This window comes from Hemicordylus capensis, chromosome 6 (assembly GCF_027244095.1).
Source record: "Hemicordylus capensis ecotype Gifberg chromosome 6, rHemCap1.1.pri, whole genome shotgun sequence".
NCBI classification, from domain to species: Eukaryota; Metazoa; Chordata; class Lepidosauria; order Squamata; family Cordylidae; genus Hemicordylus; species Hemicordylus capensis.
Window position 1 is genome coordinate 134,625,460 of NC_069662.1, and position 14,206 is coordinate 134,639,665.

General features: G+C 43.2%; 1 protein-coding gene across 2 annotated transcripts in view; it reads right to left on the reverse strand.

The window, feature by feature from the left end:
* The window catches only part of ZNF804B (zinc finger protein 804B), a 372,477-nt gene that overhangs the window by 50,853 nt on the left and 307,418 nt on the right, over positions 1-14,206 (reverse strand). For both annotated transcript variants that reach the window (XM_053265959.1, XM_053265961.1), the window contains exon 2: positions 4,018-4,161. In XM_053265959.1, the coding sequence (XP_053121934.1) occupies positions 4,018-4,161 (144 nt within the window). The remainder of the gene's footprint in view (positions 1-4,017; positions 4,162-14,206) is intronic.

A 14,206-nucleotide genomic window follows, 5' to 3' on the forward strand; every position in this document is an offset into this window, starting at 1 on the left:
TGCTTCTCACTGGCCATCTCCCCATGCACCCACCCCACCCTCCTGTCACCTCTCCAACTATGAAGTTGCCCAGCCACAGGGACACTGCCATGTCCCATCCCAAGCTTGTCAGTCTGTCAAGTGGCACAGTCACATAGGGACATTCCCTCCTCCCACTCTGTTCCTTGCTCCTCCTGCCCCAGCAAGCAGGAGAGAAAGGGGGAAGGCTGCCAGGACAGGCACTAAGTGTTTCACACCCTGAGAAAAAAGCAACAATGACGTTCACAAGCACAAACATTACGGTGGCAACATAAACATGGCACCCTATTACAGAGCTGGGAGGGGAACAAATGGCTGGGGGGGATACCTGGGGTTGAGTTTAAAAGGCAGTCCCAACCAGGAATTCTTGAACAGCCAAGTTCTATTTTTTCACAGAAAGGTTGGGGAAGGGGGGCCCAGCCCCTTCCCCTTTATGGGTTTGTGGTTCCCTAGGCTTACTCGTGAGCAGGGCCAGGCAGCAGGATCAGCATTGCTCCAGTGAAAGGAGTGATTCCTCACATGCAATGAGGATGGATTCTGGCCTGTGGTGGACTGCGCTTGCTCAAGAATGTGCCAGGCCATGGGGATACCCCGCTCATGAGAATTATCACCAGAGGGGAGGAGAGAGAATTGCCAAGCAAAATCTTTAATAATGTGTGACAACAAAACAACCCCTTCTCCCGTGGACAGCCCTCTTATGAGAGGTTCAGGCCATTCTGGCTGTATATTGAGCCAGGGATGGGGAGCCTGGTGACTGCTCTCCCTATCTTGGCGACTTCTGCCAAGTAGCTGTCAAAGCTTGCCCCCTGCCTTCCTGTCCTCCCATGTGGGCATGTGTATCTTTGCTTGTGCCCTGACATGGCAACCCTGTCAGCTCTCCTGGGGTCCCTTGAAACTGGGGCTCCCCTCTCCTGTGATTCCCCGCCCTGGTAGATTGGCAAACGGTGCAATGCTGGACCAAGCCCGGGTATTTTGAATGGGTTTAAAGATCCATCCATGCACCCGGTGTTCTGCCTGTCCGTGCACACAGCCAGACTATGTGAAGGCTTCACAGGAAAGGGGGTGTTTCAGCGTTTCTGTTCTATCTTTTACCATGGAGAATTGGGTGCCCCACACAAGCAGGGGCCCCCTTTGTGGGGTTAGCTCAATTCATGAGTGTGCAGTCTGACAGGAGACTGGGGGCTTACAACCCCCTGGTCCTCTCCAGTAGACTGGCCCACTCATGAGAGGGATAACCACTGACAGCAAGTTGTCAGTGGAGCAGAAGCATGGCTCGGTCTGCATGGGCTGCTTTGATGGGGTGATCCCTTGCAACAGCACCCTAGGTCACAGCAGGATAGTGCCCCCTCTCCCCAGGATCCATTGCCTCTCTCATATACATATCCCTTCCTAGGAAGTTTTCATGTTATCTTCCATTTCTTGAGTAACAAGGAAATAGTCCCCCCCGACACACAAACACCCCAATTGTGCTTGTGTGGGACTATTTTGGTGCAGGGCTCTTTGGAGGGTGACGGTGCCATTACTGTAAGAAGAAGTGCTGGCATGGTATGTTGTTTAAAGGGATTTAAACATACTGAGGATGTGCAGACCACTTCAAAAATGCACGATCACACCCAGCACGCCCCCTTCAAGATTGTGGCCAATCACAACTGCTCTGCTGATGTGCTGATGCTTTCCCACAGTCTTGCCATGGAGCTTGCTGGAATCGGCCTCAGTGACCGAGCAGCAGGGAGGGGCTCTCCTTTGCTGGAACCAGAGGTTAGAGGGTCATGGCTGGACAAACGATTTACAGTTTAAAACTGAAATTGCAGGTTTTATGTTACGTCTGAAGAATCCAGGATAGATAGATAGATAGATAGATAGATAGATAGATAGATAGATAGATAGATAGATACTTTATTTATGGCCAATGGCCAAAACACGTATATTAAAAAGGGAGCAGAGCTGGTCTTGCAGCAGTGGGCATGAAAGACCTCTTTGCTAAGCAGGGTTTGCCTTGGTTTACATTGGGATGGGTGACGACATGTGAATGCTGTCTGCTGTAAGATATTTCCCTTAGGAGATGGGGCTGTAGCTCAGTGGTAGAGCAGCTGCTTGCACATAAAAGAAACCAGGTTCAATCCCTGGCATCTCCAGGTAGGACTGAGAGAGACACGTGCCTGAAACCTTGAAGAGCCACGGCTAATTGATGCACACAGTACTAAACTAGATGGATCAATGTTCTGACTCAAATAAGGCAACTTCCTTTGTTCTTAGGAGTCAGTAGCCTGGTGCTCATGATCCTCACCTCTATTAATAATTTATTTTATTCATTTTAAATATTTATACCCCACCCGTCCAGTACACTACTGCCCAGGGCGGCTCACAACAATAAAATAGATACAATGTAAAACAAAACTAATAAAATTAGCCAAATTAAGTAAAAAAGGTTAAAGTCCAGACTAAAACCACAATCAGAATTAAGTTTCAAATTTATTTTATTTATTCATTCATTCATTTAAATTAAAAGTTATTTACATAGCTATAAATTGAGAATTATAAAAACTAAAAATTAAAGAACCTATCAGATATAACCAGAGCTGGAATGCTAAAAAATGTTTAAAAGATGTGTTTTTAGTTTTTTTGAAAAAACTAAAAGCCCTTCTTAAAAACACTGGAGTTCTTCAGGGAGGGTGTTCCAAAGCTAAGGTGCCTCCGCCGAAAAGGCCCTTTCTCTAGTCCTCACCAGCTGGATCTCTGTTAGTGTTGAGGCCATAAGTAAGGCCCGAGATGATGAGTGGGGGGCTCTGGCAGGTTCATCTGGGTAGGAAGAGCCGCCAGCCATGGTAGGAGAACTGGGCGCAATACTGATCCATGGCTGTGTGAACTCAGAAGGCAAGGGAGGAGGAGGAGGGGAAAGTGTTTGTGTTAGCCTGGGTAGAACAGGCACACCCTGCCCACATTCCATCCTAAGCATTTTATTGAGGGTGGACAAAAAACCATTCTACTGAGCTCCTATCTTCTACACAATCAGTCTCCACTCCTCCTATCTTGCTTTCTGAATTCACACAGCTGCAGATTGGGAGAGCACCCTCCTTTCCTGTCCTGACCTGTGGCTCCTCCTACCCTGATGAAGATCATGTGAATGAGCAAAGTATGTGAAGCAGTCATAAGTATTGGACTAGGACTTGGGAGACTAGGGTTCAAATCATCACCGGTGATATATATATGATTCATATATATGAACCGGTGATATATGATTCATATATATATGAATCTCACTGGCTGACTGCAGTCTCACAATCTGGAGGATGCTATGGAGATAAAATGGGGAAAGGAAGGAGCTATGTATACTAATCTGAGCTCCTTGGAGAAAGAGCAAGCTACAAACATAAGCAGTGAAATTAAAAGAGGAACAACTTTAGCTTGAAACTAGCACCATTTGGTCAATACTGCAGCCTCAGAAAATAATCCTCATCATTTGATACTAACAAGTTCAACTGGTTATGTGAATTGGTCAAGCAGTCCTGTGAGAGGGCCTAACCCTGTCCTCACTTTCATGACACCACCAAATGAAACCTCAGCCAGTTTTATATGGCCCATTCCCTGGGCCCCATCACTTCTAATGTGTCACAGCCCCCACCTGGAGTAGTGACAAAATCGCACCCATGGAACCAGAACCCCCTGCAGATACAGCTCCACCCACTGTTGAACTCTGAATATCACCTGCCTATGCTAGCAACAAGCTAAGCATGATCAGATAGAGTGGAGGAGGAGGAATGTCAGATACCGGAAGACTACCTTTTTAAGGCTTCCATTTTGGGGCAGGAAGAATGAACCCAGGAGGGATAGACTGAGATCAGTGGTATTTAAGAATTCCATCTACCTCTGACTGCTGTTGAATCAACTTGCTCCCTTGGAGCTCTCCAAGGTCCTGCAAGCTGGCCTCACCTTCCCAATGAGCAACCAGGCCAGCACACATGCCAATCCATCATCTCTTGCATGACTTTGTAGGCTTACCTGCTTGTGAGCATGATCATAAGAATTGATGTGGTTGTCAAACTCGTGGTGTTTATGGTACTGCTTGTCACATAGTTCGCAGTAGAAGTTAGCTTTCACATCCTCCAGAGCCCTTGCTGCTGCCTTCTCCTTTTCTGCAAAATCCTACAAGGCAGAAAGAAATGAGCAAAGTTTGGTCACTAACAATACTGCCGAATTCCCACCATAATTATTCATGCATTGAGGTCTGTCATGCGGTCAAACAGCAGTATTTGGTGGTTGCGCAAACAGGCACCCCTCTCCATGATATACCAAATGTGCCAAACTAACAGGCTATAGCCTCCAATAAACCTTTCACCCCACACAGCTCCACCCCGCCTGGCTTGAGCAGGTTATTAGCACAAGCAGAGCTTGGCAATGTTCTTTTAGGACCAAATTGCAAAAGACTGTACAAGGGTGACAAACAGATCCTTAGTTTCCATAGCCTCTTTTAATAGAATACTGCTAACAGATGTGGAGTGGGAGAGACTCATGCTGTAGATAGCGCCTTGAAGATGAGTTAAGATGACCATTTCCCTCCTCATTAGCCTGATCGAGTGACTGGTAAAGATAAGGGAGGAGCGCTCATCAGTAAACAAAAGCTTTGCACCTTTGCAATGGGGATGTCCACGTTTTGAGGGAGTGAACAAACATAGGAACATTTCATCAGACAGGTAAGCGTTTACATAACTTGAACTTGCCTTTGTACAGTGGACACATCTGCGTTATTAAGTCCACTCTAGTAATGGACACCTTTGTCATGCTCCAAGTTGCATACCCTCCAGGGAGGGATAACCTCATGATTAACTCAAACATTGCCCCAGGTCATGATTTTGGGTATATTTACCCGGATCAGGCCACATGGCTTCAGAATCTGCTCTACTATGGTCTCTCACAAGGTGAGTTGTGGCTGCTGCCCCATGCCTCTTCCCTCTCTCTTGCCTCACCGTGCACCCTATCCCGAGGAACACCAGGACCGAACTTCTCGCAACCAATGTGCTGGGAAGGATAAGTAGAAAGAGACACCTCCACAGTCTCTTTCCCAGGCTCCCTTGACTTTCTGTCTCTCTCCTCTCTTTTCCTTCCCAGGCCTTATTGATAAAGATCTCGAACTAAGCTCATTTACCTTCAGTAGAAGGCTATCCCAGTTACTGAAACTCCTAACCTCTCTCCTCATTTGCAGTACAGCAGACCTGCTTAAATAAATGCTGTATCCAAACTTCACCCTGAATTGCGTTAATTTCCCCACATAAGCAAAAAGCTAGAGCTGAAGGCTCTAGCCAGTGCTTCGGTGCAGTTTTGGTAACAGTAGTAAGCGGCACCAAAAATACACTGTTCTGGAGGGTCTTTCCATCTAAAGCAACTGGCGTGAGCTTTTCCTGGACATAAGTCTTTGCAGGCAGATTAAAGCAACATTTACTCTCTAGACTAATTACACCTCCAGCCGTACTTAAACATTGCACTGAACAATGCAAAAGAACAAGCACACAGAAAGAGAAACATTATAATGACAGGCTGTTACAGTACAATGAGTGGCCACTAATCCCCTTATCAGGCACGCAGTGTACTTAAGAGCAGTAAAATGAATGAGTGTGCATGCTGAGGGAATAAGCTTGTCCTCTAGGATTTTTAGTGGGTTTGTTAGTCTTGCCAGTGAGCATTTTGCATATCATTGCTTTCAGCACTCATAAAGGAAATGTTGAGATTAAAAAAAAAGAAGAAGAAAAAAGACCGAGGCAGTTTTGGATGTATAAGCAGTAAGGGTTTTCACAAGGCACACAATTAAGAGAATGGCCCCTTTGGGGCAGGAGGAAATGGTTACAGTAATAGTAAGTCTGCAGAGCTAAGAGACTAGTATATACAGGACTCAGTTAACTCAGAGCTTCTCAAACTTGGGTCACCAGATGTTCCTGGACTACAATTCCCATTACCCTCTATCATCCCATCAAACAGCTTTCAGTCATTGTGGTTGTAGCCACAACATCTGGAACCCAAGCTTGAGAAGCCCTAGGTTAATTAGTAGTATAATATTAGATTAGTGGATACAATTAAGGGTGTGCATGAACAGTTTGTGCAGATCAAGTTCGCGTTGAATGGGGGCCAGTTCAAAGGTACAGTTGTGGACTGAGTGGGGGGTGGTTTGGTCCATGACCGAACCGAACCAGGCCCAGTTTGGGCAAAGCAGTTCTCACAGTAAGGGGCAGCTGGATGAGGGCAGCAAGAGATGTAAAGAGCTGCTTAACTTTTGGTGTGGCTGCTGGTGCTGCCACTGGCCACCCCAAGTGTGCTCTCCACCCTCCTTTTACCCCATGCTGGAAGGGTAAGCAGATTTTTACGTTTCTCGCCACCCCCACCTGGTCACCCCTTACCTCCTGAAAGTCCCCCTGCTCCCTGTACTTCTAAAGTATACAGTATAAGTATAAAGTATATCCCTTGAACTGGCCTGCAAACTGGTTCAGTCTGGTTCAATTGTCAAACTGGACCAAACCTGATTCAGCCAGACCCAGGGTCAGGCCAGGCCAGTTCAAATCTGGTTCAAATCAGATTATTTATGTGTTTGTTTGTTTAATAAATTTGTATACCACCCACTACTCAAGTCTCTAGCTGGTCTACAGCATAAAACAAACCAAGAATAAAACAAACTAAGAATTTAACAGTTAAAACATATAAAAACTGGATTAAAATATCCATAAAAACACCAAGGAATTAAAAAGCTTGGCTGAAGAGATGTGTCTTCAGCTGTTTCCTAAAAGTTAACTAGGGCATCAGTCCTACCATATTTTGCTCTTTAGTGAGGCTGTTCACACAACCAAAAACTAGGTAGGACAAGCGTTCTAGGTAGGACAAGCATTCTAGGTAGGACAAGCGTTCTGCCCAGGTTTGGGAGCTGTGCGCATGCTCCCGATTCTCAGTTGTGTGCTGGCAAAAACCTAGGCAAGAGTGAGGGAGTGATCGTTTGTGAGGCAAGAGCTGGGTTCCCTCTACCAATTTTTTTTTAAAAGCTCGCAACCCACCCACCCCAAACCGAACTGTGTGTGGGGCGGGGGCGTTCATTCAGGTCCAGTTCAGACTCAAACTGAACTGGACCAGCCAGTTCTGTGCATACCCCTAATTCCTGCTTCAAATGGTTATTTCCTCTTAAAGGTAAGATTATTGGCAATTTGACATGCATAATAGTCAATGAATGAATCCCGGACTATTTAGGTGGTTTCATTCAGTTCATATCACCAGCCCGTTTGTAATTCTAAGGTTATTTTCCTTTATCTTTCTGTTGCAAAGAAGACTTCTCTAGGAGATTTTAGGGACTGGACTCCCAAAGAAAGCAGAAATGTCAATCTGACCAGAGAAAAGCATGCTCTTCTGGAGACCTAAATACTGGAAAATTCTAAGATAGTTCCTCTTCTTGGATGAGGAACTGATGGAGACTATCTAATTGGATAAAACATGAACCATTATCTTCAAGCCTTCACATTTTCTAAGGAGTCCTCATTGTCCTTATTTAGTCAGTGGCTCTGTCTTTGTCTACAAACCATTTTCAAAGTAAAACATTGCTCCCCTTCACATGTTCTTCCTTTTGAAACACAACTGTAAAATGTAAACATAACCACATGAATAAGACATCTGTACACTGGATCTAACCGTCAGCGAGCAGAGTGCATCGAACCTGTATTGCAGAACAATAGAATTTTGCAACTGTGTGTGTGATAGATGGATTTGCATCTGTTAACAAATGTTTACTTTATTACTTTTATTGTATATTGTATCTATTTTATTGTTGTGAGCTGCCCTAAGCAGTAGTGTACTGGAGGGATGGGGCATACATATTTTAAATACATACATACATAAATATTTGACATAGAATTTGTCCGATCATCCTGACAGGTTATGTAACCTGGGTCAATTAACCTCCGCCTAAGAGCTATATAAAAGACACACTGCAGGAGCACATGTGCAACTGTCTCAATCTCCTCAGAGTTACAGGGCAATATCTCTGTTCAACTGGTATTCTGCTACGTCTGCCAGCCAGTCCTTCTGAGGGGAGGGCATTCATATGGGCCCTCAACAAGGCCCATCTATGTTTAGGGAAGATGATGAGGTATAGATAATCTGTTGGGCGAGTTCCCATCCCACCAGGGAGCAGGTGGAATGAGCTAGATGTCCTTGACAGGTCATTCTGAAACTCAATATCTCAGATAGATAGAGGGCGAAGCCCTTAAGAGTTCTTCTCATCCCCAGTTGTGATTGGGACAAAATGATCATGTCATCTGCATATAAAATAACAGGACGCTGTCTGTCTGCCAGCTTTGGAGCATGTATGTCTAAGCCCTTCAAGCACTTGATTAAAGAGTTAACATAGATATTGAACAATTAAGGGGCCAGAATGCACCCCTGTTCGACTCCCCCCCAAAATAGGCCTAGATAACTGGCCCTACCGGTTACATCTCACTCTAAGACTTGTGTTGTCATACAGTTTGCTGAGCAGCAGCAAGAGCCTCTTATCAATTGAGGTGCTATGGAGCCTGAACCATAGGCATATTCTAGAAATTGAATCAAGCACAGCTTTAAAGTCTTTGAATGCAGCAAATAAGGTAGATTTGGAGGATTTTGTGTATTTCTCAACTAAATGTCGTACAACCAAACAATAGTCAATCATAGAATGCCCTGGTCAGAAACCTGCCTGCTCATCTTCCAGGAATTGCTCCTGGAAGAGATGTAAATATTATCCACATGGTAAATGTCTCATCTAGTTTGACTAGAAATATTCTTTGGAGTTAGCTCAAATCATGCTGTCCTTGAATGGGTTCTTGTGATCCTTATGAAAACAGCATGAATATGTGCAGTATCATTTGGTATTACACCCATGTATATCTTAACACAATACAGTGCTCCTTGGCTGACTTGAGAATGACATGGTCTTGATCCTATCTTAGAAACACTTTACCAATATGAAGTGTTGGGAAGCTATTTAGACAATTTTGGTTAATAAATGTTTGCATGGGAAGTGACGTAGAAATCACTTACAGCACTTTTGAATCACATTTAAAATAACTTAGTCCTGGTTCTTACAAGCAACATATGAGGCTATACATCTGTGCTTGGATAGTACGACTTCAGGGAACTCACATGACCAAATACATCTGTATAATTTTTTAAAATCCCCTAAACCTAGAAAGCTAGATGTCAAAGAGGATGGTTCTAGTCTAGCTTTCTTTCTGACATGCTAGTTTTCTATCCTTAGAAAGAACTAGGAGAGAGAGAGAGAGAGAGAGAGAGAGAGAGAGAGAGAGAGAGAGAGAGCATTCCATGAATTTTAATAGGAGTTACTTCCAGCATCCCACTTCCAATATGGAGAGAGGTACTATCAAGACAAATATTCACCATCTCATTGGCTGTTAGGGAGAACTAGGCTTAATCCATTGGACTGCCTTCCATTGGTCCCAGGTAAGTCACATGACATCCTTTATCACCATATATTTTGAGTAGCCTATACTCTGAATCTTCGTAAGTCCTTTCCCCATCTTTAGTACTTTATGATGCACTTTGATATACATGGATTTTGGTTTCTTATGTTTCCTGCTTTGGTCACACAAAGGTTATATGACCCAAAAGTGCACTTTTGTAACCCCTTGACTGTCTTTGGGCTCTCCATTAAGTGGACACAGCTAAGCACTGTTTAGTCATTAGCCCCATAAAGACAAGTACCCTCTTATTCTAATGAAACAGTTAAACTATTTTAATGAGTTATTCTCAAATTACACAAAAACCCTGTTAAACGTTCTGATTGCCATTTTTTTGAGCTTACACTCCTAACCTATTGTTTTAATAACATTAATTATTCACATGCCTCTCCATATAATTAAAATGCATAAATTAGAATGTGGATGCAATAGCATTAATTAAGTGCAGACACATTCTGTAAAAGTCAAGGATGGGGGGGAGGGCAACATGTTTAGTATGCAAAATTTGTGAGTAGGGCTGGAGAGGAGGTTGTGTCGGCCTGGCAATCATCCAAAATCTAACTGACAATAGACTGTCAATTACATATGTATTCCACTGAAGACCAATTTCTAATTATTGGGAGGTAAACAGATATACACCATCCTTTCTGACAAACAACTAGAACTTTGAACTTCCTGTTCAAAGCACTTTCTACTTTCAATTCTTCAGCTGAAATCAATACACAGTTTTGCTTTCTATACAGATCGTTTAAAATAGCAGCCAATTAGCTCCCATGTGTATTTTAAGATAATCACATCTACCTCCACTGCCTGATTCCCTAATTACTTGTCTACCATGGAAAAAAGCCATAATTTTCAAGCTTGCTCATTGATCTGAGGCAGATACAGTGATTATTACATCATGTATATTTCCTAAAGGTCAAAGATGGTTCTCCCTACTATGTTAAACTCGAGAACTGTAATCAACTGCTCAAAATTCTAGCAAGTCCAAATAATAAAGGAATTCATTCTACATATATAAAGAATTCATTTTATACATTTATATAGCCCTATTCACACATTATGTTCAGCATATATAATCTCTGTGCAGTGTATGCATATACAGATCTGTATATACACACAAGCATCATTCATACATTATTAATACATTGTTCTAATAATAACTAATCTGCCTATTTTCCTTTCACTATTCCTACAACTGGACTAAATTTGGTCCAGATCGGTTAAGTAGTTCACAAGTTAGCCAAGTTGCACCTCAAAAGTTCATGCGTCCACCATCTTGTTTTGGAGTCGATGACATCATCACAAGCTATGCATTTGAGGTGTCCCTATGTGTCCCTTACAACTGTGCCAAATTGGATCCAAATTGGTTCCCACTTGCACCTCAAACATTCACATGTCCACCATCTTGAATTGGGCTGGATGACACCACTACAAACTATGTCTTTGACTATGTATCCCTACACCTGTAGCAAATTTGGTGCAAATCAGTTAGACAGTTCACAAGTTAGTCGACTTGCGGCTCAAACATTCACATGTCCACCATCTTAAATTGGGGTGGATGACATAATCACAAACCACGCCACTGAGGTGTTCCTGTGTCACTCACTACAACTGTACCAAATTTGGTTCAAATTGGTTAGACAGTCCACAAGTTAGCCCACTTGCACCTCAAATGTTCATGTGTCTGCCATCTTGAATCAGGGTGGATGACATAATCACAAACTGCACCATTGAGGCATACCTATATGTCCCTACAGCTGTAGCAAATTTGGTTCAAATCAGTTAGGCCGTCCACAAGTTAGCCCACTTGCGCATCAAAAGTTTACACATCAGCCATCTTGAATTGGGGTGGATGACATCATAACAAGCTACGCCATTGAGGTGTCTCTATGTATCCCTACAACTGTACCTGATTTGGTTCATATTGGCCCAGACATTGCAAAGTTGATAGGGGGACACACACATGGATACACAGACACACGGACATATGGACCGACACACACACACAGAATGTCAGGTGATCTCATAAGCCTACTGGAATGTAGAATAAAAATGAGGCTGTACCCATGTACAGCCTCCAAAAGCTTATCACAAGTCCTGCCTGATGTATCAATCATTCAACTCTTCTGGCACACCCTACACACTGACAGCATTTGTCTAAAGAGGCATGTGTGATGGTGGGCACTTCTATTCATAAGTGAGAGACTCAGACGCCCCACTCGCTCACAGAAGCTCCTGCCATCACACTTACAGTGCTTGCCTCTTCAGACAAAGGCTGTAAGTGCATGGGACATGTTGGGAGGGTTGAATGACTGACGTGTCGGATGGGACTTCTGGTAAGCTTTCGGAGGCTGCACTTGGGTACAGCCTCATTTTTAATAACGTCTGGATGAGGCTACAGTTATTCACATATTATACTTAACACATGTACAGGAGCACACTTCCTATCTACACTCTGCATTTGAGGCAGACTATATCCAGGTGTTCACGTTTTAAATGAATGTATATACACTACAGCTGTATATATACACAAAAACATATACATGTATGCACGTATGCACGGACAGTGTAATGCCTAAATAGGCCTTATTTCATGTGGTATTTCATTTATAGAGTGCTTTGAAATCTTTCTTGTTCTTGCCGTTATAAAAAGCTTCCAAGGTAGATCAGTATTATTCCTTTGTTAATTCAACCATGAAACTCACTGAGTGACTCAGGGCCTGTCATGTATCTCTCAGCCTAACCTACCTCGCAGGGTTGTTGTGAGGATAAAAATAACCATGTACACCATTCTGAGCTCCTCAGAGGAAGAGTGGGATATAAGTGTGAAAATAAAGACAATAAAGAAAATAAATATCTGTGTTGGCACACACTGTAGGGGGTTTCCATTGGTCATTCTTGGGTCCTTTCCCCACCCTGATTCCTCTCAGTTGGGTGCACAACTGCATGTAGTCACAGGCACACTGCAGTGTGCCCTGAGGTCAATCTATGCCTCCTCATAGACAGATCCAGCAATCTGGCTCCTCTCCAGGGCCTTGACACATAGGCTACTGGAGGAAATTAACTGACTATTTTAAAAAATGTGGAGCTGAAGCTATAATTCCTGCAGTAGGCCCAATGCACTAATAGCAACAACTAATGCATGAGAAATATAATATGACCTTTAGGCTTCATTCAGACATAACACAGGAACAAGGGTTCAGGTTCTGCTCCCTACTACCACCCTGCCATGCACTTCCCTTCTGAATTCAGACATAACTTCTGGCCTCCTCTCTGCAGTATGCAACAATGCAGAGAGGAGGAGGAGCTGGCCATCAGACATCCTCCTTTGATTGATGCAGATGGGGCAGCCAATCAGGATGGAGAGAGAAAGGAGCTTCCTTCCCTCAACTCCGGTTCCAGGGAAGGCTGCCTCCAGTTCCAGTTCTGCATTCAGACATAACAGAGGTAGGCACAGACCAGAGGCCTGAGCAGTGAACCTCACTTCAAACGGAGGGTTCAAACTGGAGTTTGGTAACTGGAACCTCAGTTTGAGTTAGGGTCTAAACTGTGATTTCATGCATTCAGACACACAATTACAGGAATCCCTGGCACATGTAACTCCAGTTTCATGTGATGTCTGAATGCAACCTTACTATAGGCATGCTGCTTCTATGAGGCCTCCTTTACATTGTATTTAGTCCAGTCCAAATTCCTGACTATGGAGAGGAAGAAATTGTGGGATATAATGCACATGAAAAATCAGCACACCTCATCTGCATGAGAAAAGGGATTCTTTTTAAAAAAGGATAATTACATTCACATGAATTTAGCTATGGAAGCATGTCACTGCCATAACTATTTGTTAGTATTTACATATTAAATAAACATATCCTTTGTGCATTGAGTACATATACATGTACATGTATTTAGCACTAGCCACAGCTTTGGCACCTTCTTGTGAAAATGCAATTAATGACTCCTGACATTTCATTTTCTGATATAAGGAGAATCAATGGAACATGCGGTGTAACTGAGTTTTCCAGAATGTTGCTGTGACACGTAGTCAATTAGAAATCATTTATTAAATCCAAGGTTTGTAAGGGATGTTTAATAGACTGCACAGTCATTAAAGTATGCTGACTTATACAATAGTGTGTGCAGTATGCTTCAGAAATTGATTGCAAGGATCTCTGCTTTGTTCTTGTGGGCTAAGGTGAAAAACAGGTCCGAGAAACCTCGCAGAGGGTTATGTATGCCTAAAACAAAGGCATCCCAATAATGAAATGATGTCTACAGCCTTAATTCTGTAAAGGGTAGGGGTTCATTTCAATTTCCCTAAGCATTTCCATGAGTTGAAATAACTAAAAATGTAGTTTGCTGCTGGCAGATAAAGTTTGCTCAAATGCACAGCTAAGAAGAATATTAGGGACTCCTCTTGTTTACAGGATATGAACAGGTAGGTATGCTTAACAGGACAGTTTACCACTTGCGTGTTGTTCTTCAGGAGTACCATGCATAGTTCAAGTGCTGTGTTAAAAGGATGTAGAATCATCAGCTGCTCTTTGAGACAATGCCCTAGCGCCAAGAGAAGCCCCAGGCCAATTACCCTGAGCCATGAAGCCTATATTCTTAGCTGTGCATTTCAGCAACCTTTATCTGCTAAAACTGTCACCAATTTTAAAAGCAGATTAGACAAATGCACCGAGGATAGGACTATCAATGGCTAT